Consider the following 12,970-nt stretch of genomic DNA (forward strand, 5'->3'; position numbering starts at 1 on the left):
CAAATTTATGTGCCAACTGTCGCCGTAATACTAAAAGCATTAATAAATGCATGAAAGAACTAAAAGGGAAGCCGGGAAGGGAATGGTATCGAATAAAGCAGGTTTAACGATGACGACTATCCTTTCAACTACCTTTACGGGTAAGAAACCGGCATTAACATGGGAGGAAGAAAATTTCCCGGCACAAGATTTAGAACTCAGACAAAGTAGAATGTGTAGTTAATTCCCTCTGCTGGAATGTCATTATTTTTCGCAGCAGAAATCAAAGACCGGTAAAATGTACGATCTCTTAAAACAATAAAGGCCCTTCCCCTTTGTCGCAAAGATATTTACAAAGGATTGTACGTGGTTTAAAAAACTACATCATTACAACTTTTTACAACAAAAAAACCGGAACTCTGTAGCAGGAAGAGTTTTCAGATTTAGCAGGTTTAATCACGATAATTATTCTTTTCAAGTACCGAACGGGGTAAATGAAATAAATACAGATTTATTATCAAAGGGGAAAAGAAAGTCCTCAGTGGAAGCTTCTGCTAAATCAAATAGAAATACCGAGTATACTGCATTGTGAATATTTTGTGCGATCGATGTCAATGAATTTCAAAATTTAAAATACTACATGCCAAGAAATCAAAGCGTGTACTCGGAATTCTTTTAGAATTTGACGAAGAATAACGTACCAATAGAATAAGATGCTTGCAAAGGTAAATATAAGTTCTGAACCAAAAGTTTTGAAAAAAGCAATTTCTTAGCTAATAAAGTTTGTTTTTCGTAGTATATTTTCCACCAAATCTTCAAAATTTTAATAACTGGCGAAGTAATTACCCTTTAAAGTATGATATGATCGGTAAGTAGCATTCTTATTTCTTCATATCCCACATTTTTAAGCACTTTATTTGTCATAAGCTAGAATTGTGTTTGTGGAGTGCCTAACGTTTGAAATATTGAACGTAAGCAATATAAATTATTTACGATGCAAAGCTACTTACCGCACGTGATCCAAAGCATTTATTCATTCCAAGTTTTGGTAAACATCATTAAAAATACCGGGAAAGGGAAAAATACAACAATAACGCACACACACGAAGTTTTCAAAATCAAGAATGGAATTGATTACAAATTGAGCATTTTTAATGACGATAAATATCATTACCCAGTACCCACCATTGTAATTGATAGATACAAAGGATTTTTTGCAAGGGGAAGTTTTATCAATAAATTTAGTGCAAACAAATCAGAATACTAAGTAGTCTTCACGGACAGCATTGCAATTATTTTGAACGATTAAATTCAGTTTCTTGTAAAATTTCCAATCCTACAACGATAAATATCAAAGCGCCCATTCCTACTTCGCTAAGAGATTTAGGAGTCATTATACACAGTTCAAAGTGAACACTTCCTTCCAACTATTTGCGCACATTATTCAAAAAATAATGGTTAGAGAGCGGAGAAAATTCGCAAAAAAATAGGCGAACAAAAAGCTAACGGGATGCGAGGATGGTAATGATTTCAAATTAGAAGAAATCTCCGAAGTCCATACGTTGAGTCTCTCGGAGGAACGATTTCCGAACAAAAGAGCAGTCTGTGCGCGAAGCCTTCGGGAAAAGAGTGGGAGAGGGGAACGGATTAAAATACAGCCAGACCTCTCGCTGACCCAGATACGTAGGGCCGAAGGAGACATTTCGACTCCCCTAGGGGGAAGTAATAATATATTTCCGGGAATACAGAGGACCCTCTCCCCCTACACGTCCTTTCCTCTCCCCCCAGGATATTATCGCCGTCACTGACGCGTTTTTTTTCTTCCTCCTGCATCTCGAAAGCCGAGTGACAATATGGCGATAAGGCGCAAGGGTGATCGTTTTCCTTTGGTGCTCACTCCGGGCGTCAGGGGTCGTTTTAATTCGAAATTCACCCGGGGCAAAAAAAAGAGAGAGTTTTGTGGAACTTGAAGCTGCTTTGGGAATTCTCGCAGTTATAACTAGGAATTATTTAACAGCTTTCAGCGACACTTCCAGTTCCCACATGGATAAATTTGAACTCTTTAGCCTAACCTAACAGCGAGGGATGGTTGATAGCAGAGGCAATGTGGACTTCTGTATGAGTTCGAAATAATTTTTGCAAATCCAGTAGTAATGTTAATAAACGATGATGGCTTTCACTGAAAATATGTAAGAATATACACTTTAAAACTTCGTTAATTGTCGCATTGACCGCGTCAAATGCCAAATCCTGCAACTCAATTTTAACTCACTTCCTGATTAGATATTAAGCTGAAATTTTCAGCACAGCTCAGAACCAGATAAAAAAGCAATTTTATATCTCTTTAATTATGATTTGAACTACATATCGATAAAATACTAGATTTAAAGTTAAACATGTAGATTAGATCAAAAAATAAACGCCAAAATCCGATGGCGGCGCTGCGATTATTATTTTATAGCTAAATGTTATTGATAAACTGTCGCGAGAAAAACCTTTTTTCTAATATTAATTATTTATTGTAATATTACTATTTTTGCGGCTCAACGCTCTCGGATTAAGGACACCTATCAGTTCAGCGATAAATAATCTACATTTTTAATCATCATTTCTTCAATTAATAGGTAAGACTTCATTATAATTAGTTTTCATTCGATATGACTTAAGTCTGGAATAACAGTATAAAATAGCACCATATCTCAATAATTTACTGAATGCAGGTCATTTCAATGATTTCTTTCAAACCAACTGAATAATATTTTAATAAAGTAGGTACACTATTCTAAAAAAATAATCTATTAAAAAGTCTCATTTTCTCAAGTTCCTACTTACTTAGATGTCTATATTATAAGAGCTCTGGAAATTTCAATTTATGAAAACGTAAAACTAGAGTACGTCAAGCATATATCATATTTGGTTTTCATCAATTCATAGCTGATTCCGATAAAAATCTAATTTCATTATGATAAAGTTTAATATAATAATAAAACGTTATTCTCTTTTATATTTTGGCAACTTTTACCACGATTTTGGGATTAAAAGAAAGTATGAGGAACTGATTTTACAGTAAGAACTCCTATTTTCTAGTGAGTGAGGTACTTTCTTCATGATTTCTCTCGACGCAAAAATTTACGGTGATTCGAGGTCAGGTCAGGTCAGTACCAATACAGTGACTTTGATTAAAATGGCAACAGCGTTTTAGCAGAAATGATCTCATTTTTTAACTGTCAATTTAATTTTCCTGTTATATTTGCGCACCATTCACACTGTTAAGAAATTAAACATATTTCTCGTTGTATAGTCTTAATAGTTATCTGCCACTTTACCTTAATTTGGTACCGTAAGAGAGCATTGCATTTTAGAATCCACTCATTAATACTGGATGTAAAGTATGTAACATGACTGCAATGCTGAGAAAAATAAACCAAATTATGTTGCTTAAATAATTCTGCATCTTGCACACAGGACATAATTTTTGCCATTGAGTGATACACATTTCAGTTTCAAATTCATAATTATTTTAAGAAATAGAATGGAATATGCTATAATGGCAGCTAAGATCGGTAAGGTTATCATGATAGGTAAACATACCTTTAAGGTTATCATTGTAATCGGTAAGATCACAACACAATCAAAGCAAAACCACGTTAATACCAAGATATTCAAAGAAGTCTTGTCAATAGGATAAATTAATTATTTAAGCTTATTAATAAGTATGTTTTCATATAGTTAGTTACTCAGTATTCAGAGTATTCAAGTTAACTTACAAGTTGAATCATTGAGTAAGTGAAAAACTCGATTCCCAGAAGTACATACATTATAATGAATTTCTCTTCATCATAAGTCGAAAATCTTAAGAATGGTTTGATTCAGATCGCCAATACGCCATGCAACAGCTTATTTAACTTCGACAGCTCTTCATTCCAAAATACGCATTGGACAAAATATTAATTACACCCGTTATTATTACATGTAGGTTCTTCATAACACTCACACCCATAATCATTGTCTATATTGCAATGATTGAGAAGAGAGCTAAGTATTATACGTATTTTGGAATTAGCCATGAATTGATGAAAAACCAAATATGATACATTGTGATGTTTGACGTGCTCTAATTTTACGTTTTAACTACTTCAATGTTCTAAGAGTTCTTTTCCATGTTATAATGAGCATTTTAAAAGTCGACAGACATTTAAAATTGGTCGATCTAACCTGTAACATGAGAATTCATTCATGTCATCCCCAAGTACCGTGTAAGATTAACGGCTGAATTCACGAGAAGAAAGGGGGATCAAAAACTCACCAATGTGCCCACTAAAATGTAAACTATACTCCTAATTGGTTGAGTGAACAACCTTCTGAAGGATAACGACAAGATCCACTTATGGAAGATGATCTGCGGGATGTTTACAGCTCTTTTTTTTGTTGTCAAAAAATAATTACCCGCTCAAACCAAAAGCTATACCACACCCATCAGCATTGAATAAAAACAACAAGAACCAGGTGCGTTTTTTGAGTTGGCGGGAGGGAGAGTGCTAATATCCGAGAAAGTTTCCGTCGTTTCTGCAAAAAGGGAAACCTTTTCAAATTCATGTTTTCGTCGGGGGCACGTACAACGGACTTCCTTTTTGCGCTTTTCCTTCCTCCCCCACGAAAGTCATGCATCGGCTTAAAAGCCCTCGCGCTGAAACTAATGGCCACCATTTCACCCTTTCCAATAAAAGCTGCTAGTCCGACTCATTTTTTTTCTCGAGAGGTTTCGCTTTGCCGCAGGGCAACTTCTCCGCGTTTTTTTTCCTGTTTGAAAGCCGCTCTTCCGTCTTCTTAATATTAAAGACAAGTAATATATATATACACATTAGTTTAGCAATTATACGAGAAAAATGTGGTCACGGGGACTGAGGAGAACCACTTTCCCAAAACAGCAAACGCAATAAAGTTACGCATTCCAAGTGATGGCTCTAAAAAAAAGTGTGAGACGTACATGGTGTAATCACTTTTGTCTCATGCAAACGATAAATAATTTAATAAGGAAAAAATTGAATAATTAAGGGGGATTACCACCCAAAAGTTAGGAAAAAATTTTATATGTTATTTTAAGAACGTGAAATCATTTACAGATTCATGAATCAGACAGATTTTCAAGGGTTTTCACATTCTAAGGGGCATTGTCACAACCTTTTTTTCCAGCTCATCATTGAATTCAATACTTGTGTTGAAAATGTTTGGGTTGAAATAAAGAGAAGATTAAGATCGTTGGGTAAGAGGGAAAAATAACTACAAAAGTTGAGGCGAATTCTAAAGTATGTTTTCCATAACGATTATGCATTGAATTTTAATCTTATGGCGTAAGTATTTAGAAATGTGAAATACATACTTAAGGTTTGATTAATATGTTTAAATAAATATCAATGAAATATGCCTTTGCAAATATTATTAAGACCTATCATCAAAGATAAAAATTTATTATTGGTTACAGGTGCCTGGAAAAGGAAGAAAAACTTATTTCATGAGGATTACGCAGAAGATTCTGAAAGGAGTCAAGCTATTTTGCCTGCGTTGAAAACGGAAAATGAATACTGATATAAAAATCACATTAAGTTGAATTAAAAAATTACAATTTACACCTAATGGTTCCGCAGCATGTTGTAACTTAACGAACGAGCATAAAATATTTTTCATTAATTACGAACCATACTTCTACTTGGGGAAAAATAGTGAATTTTGACATGATTTATAATTTTAACTAACTAGTTAACTGACACTGGATGCAATAACAATATTTTTTACAACCAAAGTAAAACAAAAACCATGAGAATAGCATATTATTCATTAATATTTCATTTTAATTTCCAAAAATGTCGGTTGCGGAGGAAGAAAAGCATTGCAATGGCTCCGTTCATTTCATTATACGGGTGCATATAATGAACGTATATTAATTGCGTTAACCAATTAAAAGTAATATTGCTTTTTTCTCCTTATTGAGTTGTCACTAAGTAATAAATTAATCACATTTTGACACCACAAATGTAATTAGGCCTTTCTTTTTTCTGGTGTATTACTTTGGAGATATTAATTTTAAAAGGATTCTTCCTAGCATAATTTCGGGAGTTTAGATCAACGTATAGGCTAAATTTACTATTTAAATTCAGAGATTTTTTTCTCCGATGACGTGAAAAATTTCCATCGCTTACCGCCGTACTAAGGTACAGGTTACCACTTGAGGAAAATACATCAAATAGATTGAAAACCATTGATATTTAAAATTTCATTATTTCCTGGTACTATTAAGATTTGCAACGTTGTCTCGGTTAATAAAACTAATGGCGTCACCCGCTAGGATGACTTATAGCATGTTTTTATATTTCCATCTTAATAGCTTTGAATGGATTTGGAATGGGAATTGCTGACCATGGACATGTTTTGCTTGTGCATGAATAATGAAACGTTTAATTAGTTAGCATACGTAATATTTTTAAAGTGTGGTGTGCATGAAGGGATCTTATTGCATGCTGGAGGTTGATATTTCTCTGCGAGGTGGCTCCTAGGATATTTTAAAGATGTGTATAACCTAAAATCATGAGAATCCCCAATTCTTACTTCACTACGGATAAATCACATTTTATGACGTCAAACATTATGTTGATGATTTTAATCCCGTTTTTCCAGCACTTCTCATCATCAGTTTCTATTTTCCGCAGTTCCAAAATAATTAATCTTATATTTCTAATTTTAGATGGTACACAAATACAGAAACATAAGCCTTAATAGTTGATAAGTGCAGACGCGGGTTGAAATCAGAAAAATTTTCACCAGAAGTTAGCGGCTAGCATTTCTGGCAATGAGATGGCTGTGCCGGATTGAAATCGGCGCCGTAAACGGCGCGATTACACATGTTTTATGGCATCCATTGAGAGCTATGTTTATTTGAAAGCACGGCGCCGTACCGTGGACGGCGGCCGGCGAAAAGTCGTCTCCGTCTGAAAAAGGCCGAAGCGCGACACTTATTTTTTCATAGTTTGTTTTTTAAAATACTAGAAATTCCAAAAACCAGTACAATAAGTTTTCATTTGTAGAACGCGGTCTTCTCGAAACGAAAAAGAGGTGTCAATTGAGACTTTTTAAACAAAATTTCATCAAGTCTTTGGAAGAATGGGAGAATGGGAGAGAGAGAAGACCCTTTTACAAATGCCAATTTGCCATTACCATTACCTACTGTTTCCCAAATATGTTTATTTCACGATATACCATTGGTGAGTAAAACTCCGAGATAATTTTACGGATTCTATAGTCTCTAATTGGGTACTTTTAATGAACTAGCTATGCTTAAATTAGGGGTAGTTAAAAATTTTTTTACGAATGCAGTCATTCAAAGTTCACGTACGGAGAATATGGACGATTATGATGCTAAGACTTACGTGAGCAGTGCCTTGGTTCGTCGGAGAGGTCGCCACAGTTGTCCATAGAGTCGCAGTACTTCGTTCCCGGAACACACCTTCCATTCCTGCACGCAAACTCCCATTCTCGGCAGCCGGGTGACCCAGCACCCTCCGCGCCACCAACGGCGAGGAGGATAACTACACTCAGCAGCAGTGCCCGGCGAAACAGATCAGACCGATGACTCCAGGTTTTTGGAGTTGAACGATGGTCAACCGACTGATGAAATCGCGACCAACTTAAACTTGAGGATATCCTTAGCGTGGAGTTGGGTTCGGGAAAGGAATCATCCGAAAGTTCCGCCCCGTGGGAGCCTGCTATCTTTTGCGTGAGGCATGCTCCGACCCCAGTCAGCCGATAAATGAGCGGAAGAGTATATTTGACCACGTGTTCGCTACGCTCCTGCCATCCGACGCACGCCGTCCTAACTTTAGCCAACCACGTAGCTTCCTTCCGCGGGCCACATGCCGTGGAGGCTTTCATATTGCTAATGGAAACAGTTTCATCTTTGGGCGCAGCAGTATTCTCGTACGCAAGGCGGGATCGCGATTCGCGCGCTCCGACATGTTGGCCATCACCTGAGCTTGCCCCGTGGGTTATGTCCGACCACGTGACCTCCTTCCGCGAACATCGAGCCGTGATCTCACTCAAACCGTCGATGATGGAAATAGTTTCATCCATAGTCTCCGCTCCACTCTGGTCTGAGCGGCAACAAAGCGATCCGCGTTGTCCACCATCTTGGTGTGGTTCGCCATCTTGGTCATCTATCGAGCTCACCACGTGGTCTGTCGATACGGTAGCGGTTTTTCGAGCAAAACAGCGTAACGAGGACACGCGTGCGCTACCTACGATGGCGCACACGTCCTCATCGAAAGGAGAACTCTTGCAGGCAACCCCGGGGATGCAACGGCCCCGCACGAACCCTCCCCAAACCTTGAGCAAACATTTGACGAACGCCATGCGTTGACGACGGGCGGCAGGTTGAGTGGTGGAAGACTTGTATCGCCATCTGGGGCCTAAGGGGTTGGCTGTGGACCCCGGGTGGCCCCTGGCAGTGCTGTTGCGCGGAATTGGTCCCCTGTGAGCCCCCAGTCCAGCCATGGCAGTGGTTGGAGTTCGTCGAAGACGCTGTCGACCGCCCTCCGTGGTCCCAAGGGCTGCTATAGGTCCCTGAAAAGAGGAAAAAAGGAAATTGCAGTGAGCGATCAATTCGTCATCAAAAATGCACGAGCTGAGTCGCCCGAATTTAAGCTCTAAATGGCCAATTAATGACCGAGCGAATTTCAGCAGTATTCGGTAATTAATGAGCAGCAATCAATTAGAGAAAAATGGCGCTCAACATGACAGGAACGCTTCGGATTAAAAGCGCTCACCAGCTAAATAAATGGAAACATTTAATGCATACGTTAATAAGGAGATGGATCCAAAATGTACTTCGGCATTTGGTCGTTAACTTATAAAAGCCAGCCACTTACGGCCATAAGTCACACCATATCATCGCGTAGGCACAATAATTTAAAAAAATTAATTAATTCTTATTCAACAGTCAAAATACGAATAAAACCTGTTTGGAGCTTCTCAATGCAACAGAAGACGTCTATCTGTAAAACTTAAATGTAACTACCTTTAAAGTGATAGATGCCGTGATGGTAAAGCTAAATGGCAATATTAAACTGGAAAAATAGGAGTTTATCAGAATAATGCTGGAAAATTCTTATAAGAATAGAGACGAAGGGGTTCTGGCACCGATTACAGCAGCCAATAGGCTAATCCATAATTATTCAAATTTATAAAAAATACGGCTCTGGTAAACTTTGAAGGAATTCCTTTCAAGGCCGTTTGTCAACGTATGGGATGAAAAACGTAAACACGTATTTTTAACCACCGATAACATCATGAATTCATTCAGATGCACAATGAAAAATTTCATAATGGGTGAAATGTCAATGCCAAAAAGATAATAATTATCCACCCGTAAGGTGAAAATAATTTTTTTTAAATGTTTCTCAAGTTTCTCAAGATCTATCTGCAATCACTATCCACGTCCTACCAAGGCAACTCAAACACACATTAGAAAAACTTTCAAACCGTCGAAGTGCAGGCAAAAATTGAAAAGACGGACGAAATTATATTCCGTTTCACATTATCTAATTGAGTATTTAAATTTCCATAAACAGTAATCATTTTGAATACTACCGTTCAATAAGGGACACCTGATAAGTCTTGAGTTCGCAGTTGGATGTTCGCTTTAGAAGAGGATCTAGGTATAAATTCAATGTATGCAGATGGTTAACTGATGAATACATTCATTATGTGCCACAAATGACGAAATGAAAAGATAAAGATACAGATGAATTCAATTTTTTCATTGAAAAAATTAAAAATTTTCATTTCATTTTGCTCAAACTATAATTTATGTACACGAAGAGATGAGGCTCGCGATGAAAAAATATTTGGATTAACCGCGATTAGAACCCGGATCACCCTATTGTTGGTCATTCGTGTTAACCAATCGCACCACTAAGCCGTTTTCTCAGAGCGAACTTCATGAGTATTACCAAACAAGGTGTTGACTTCACAAGTCCACTATGTGGCACATTTGACAGAAGCCTGGTTTACTATCCCACTGTTGGAGAAAGAAAGAACTATCATTTATCATAATGATTTCACGAGGATCAAAGCTCTTCTTCCAATTTTTACGGTGAAGTAGGATTATAGTTTGACTCTTCCACTAAATATTATCATACGAGGTCATAGGCGGATGAAGGGGGGGCACGGGCCCCCCCAGAACCCTAAAAAATATGCAAGATTTTTAATACGGTCCCATTATGATTGCGTTCGTTTTGTATTAAGAGGTATCCTTGCCCCCCCTCAGAAGAAAATCCTGGATACGGCCTTGCTTGTGCCCCTCCAGAAAGAAATCCTGGATCCGCCCCTGAACGAAGGCTCTTCGATAACGATACCTCCACAATTATTTCCAAACGATTACCTCCAAACTATTCTCCAAGCTTGGAGGTGAGCGTTTATACTCCGACCACTGCCAGCAGAGCGGATTAGTATTGTTGGGCTACTAGATGAGCGGATTTGGTTCGATGGACGATTGTTGAGCGTTTTTGCAGTGGAGGTATCGATAAGTAACCTCAGTTTGCACATTACGTGAAAAGTGGAGGGGGTGGAGCCGCCATTGTTGCGTCGGCACGCACGGCAGGTCAGTCGGCGTAGAGTCGTGGTAGAGTGAAGGTAGTCTGAGAGCTATTTGTTTTTTTGGCAGCTAGGCAAAATGTGTGCTGCAATAGAAAATCCCGCCAACTGTTGAGTGGATACTGTTATTCGATTGTTCACAGCGATTCGGCAGCAGCAATTTCAAGGGGACTGCATAGAGAAGACCCAGTTCCATCACGTAAAAGGTCAATTTCTGTTACCACTTCGGTCGCAATTTAATCGGTTTTCAAAAATGTCCGCGGCGCGATGATGAATGCCATACGAACTACTTTCTTCCAATATTTTGCAATATAATGTTTGTAAATACGTGTAACAGCATTGAATATTAGAGATTTATTTAATTTGATTGATCCTATCATCATGTATATAAATTTCGGTTAACATCCCTAACTACACCTTATTTCTCCGTGAAACTCGGATCACTTTGTCCGTAAGCGACGCGAGTGGTGACTTCCGTAAACCCATTTAAATGCGCCGTGGGTGACAACACTTTTAGAGGCCGACTTGAGGATCCCCTTTTGTAATATTCGTGAGCAGTTCATAGGGAACTATAAGGTGTGTATGGCCCAAACATTATGAGTGAAAGAAATGTTCTGGAATGGGTTTATGAATATGAATAAATGGCTTGGCTCCTGGCGACTTGAGGATTAAGAGCTCAGACATGCGGTCAAATGATGGCCAAAAGCATAGGCGGAAGATTTTTTGGAGAAGGAATTTTGAAGTTATTTTAATGGAATGACAAATGTTCAAGGAAATTCTGTTGAAAACTAAAGGAAGGTCGTTCTTTTAAGATGTATACATCAAATTTTAGCGTTTTAGTTATAAAATAAACGGAGGTTACTTTTCGAACAGGCCTCACGGTTTCATATTCATCATCATCATCATTAGTCAACGATCCTAAGATTGGTTTGACGCAGCTCTCCATGTCTCCCTCCTATCCGCCAACCTTTTTATAGCGACGTATTTCTTCTCTTTCTCATCCTTTATAACCTGCCCTATGTAACTCATTCGGGGCTGTCCCTTGCCCTTTTTTCCTTCCACTTGTACTTTAACGATTGTCTTCATCAGGCCACCGTGCCTCAAAATGTGGCCAACTAAGTTGCCCCGTGTTTTGCTTAAGATTTTTAGGGGGCTTCTCTTTTCTCCCACTCTTTTTAGCACTTCCTCGTTACTTACACGGTCATTCCATTTTATCTTCACCACTCTTCGGTAGCACCAGATTTCGGATACTTCCACCCTTGACTTCTCTACTGCTGTCAACGTCCAAGCCCTGCTTCCATAGAGAAACATACTCATAGGTTTACTCAATTATTTTTCCTTTAATTAAACCAGTCATGTCATCCAAACGTAGAGGGTGTAAGGCGCGTTTTTGAAAGAGCCGAGATGGAATAGCATCGTCCATGTGATGTAGCTTTAAGAGTAGGAGATGAAAACGTGCCATATACGTCGACGGGAATATATTTTTTCCCCACGGCGGAGCAGATTGAGAGCCCCAAAAATTTGACGAAAAATATTCCGGACGAGATCGAACGTGAAATTGGCGGAGTGCCAAATTTTAAAAGGGTTGAAAATGCCGAAACGGTGGAGCTGGAGTATAAAGCTGGCGTCGTATAAAAAAGGAAGAGAAGAGAGGGAGAAAAAAACTGTTAAAACATGTGAAAGGCCCGGTGCTTATCACAATGGCGGAAACATGAAGTAATATCCCGGACGCGGAATGAGAGAGAGAGAAGGGCTGGGGCCCAAATGATACGGGAACAGTCGCAGCTGACATTCCCCGAATTGGACACTCTACGTTTAAAAAAAAAAGGAAAACGAGAGGTGGCTCTGTGAGTTTATTTTTTCGCAAGCGTGCAGTATTTTAAGCTCTCTCGAACGGCGAGAAGCAACAGCACGGCAGATGTCGGAGAATTGGTCTTAAAAATCCCCTTTCCTTGCCACGTTTTAGCATCGACCTCGCCGTTCACGTCCATGGCTCTTGGTCTTCAAAAAAGTAAAGTGTTTCGGCACGTCCCTGCTTAGGAGGTCATCTACGTGCCGCAGTGAGAAGCATACGTGTAGAAAGAGAGTGTTTTCCGTGGTTTGAATATAATTTGACCTAGTCTAAGGCCGAAAGAAGATTTGATGATTTCGCAGCGAGTTATGCGGGCAAACATTTCTATTCCCAGCGGGTTAAAAACTCCATTTTTGCCGTCGTTTCTAGCTCCGACTCGGGGATGAGCCACTGAATGCGAATCCACGTTAAAATTCATTAGCCCTGAGGATTAGCCCCGAGTCGGAGATCGAAACGTCGACAAAAATACTTTTTAACCCGGAGAGAATCCCGTGAAAA

The 12,970-nt window shown here is 38.7% G+C and overlaps 1 protein-coding gene across 1 annotated transcript in view; it reads right to left on the bottom strand.

The window, feature by feature from the left end:
• Nucleotides 1-7,923, bottom strand: part of LOC124168676 — a 164,193-nt gene extending 156,270 nt beyond the window's left edge. Inside the window, exon 1 of the mRNA XM_046546940.1 lies at nt 7,401-7,923. Within this exon, the coding sequence (XP_046402896.1) occupies nt 7,401-7,902 (502 nt within the window). The 5' untranslated portion in view covers nt 7,903-7,923. The remainder of the gene's footprint in view (nt 1-7,400) is intronic.
• Nucleotides 7,924-12,970: the final 5,047 nt, after the last annotated feature.

Source organism: Ischnura elegans, chromosome 12 (genome assembly GCF_921293095.1).
Source record: "Ischnura elegans chromosome 12, ioIscEleg1.1, whole genome shotgun sequence".
Classification (NCBI taxonomy): domain Eukaryota; kingdom Metazoa; phylum Arthropoda; class Insecta; order Odonata; family Coenagrionidae; genus Ischnura; species Ischnura elegans.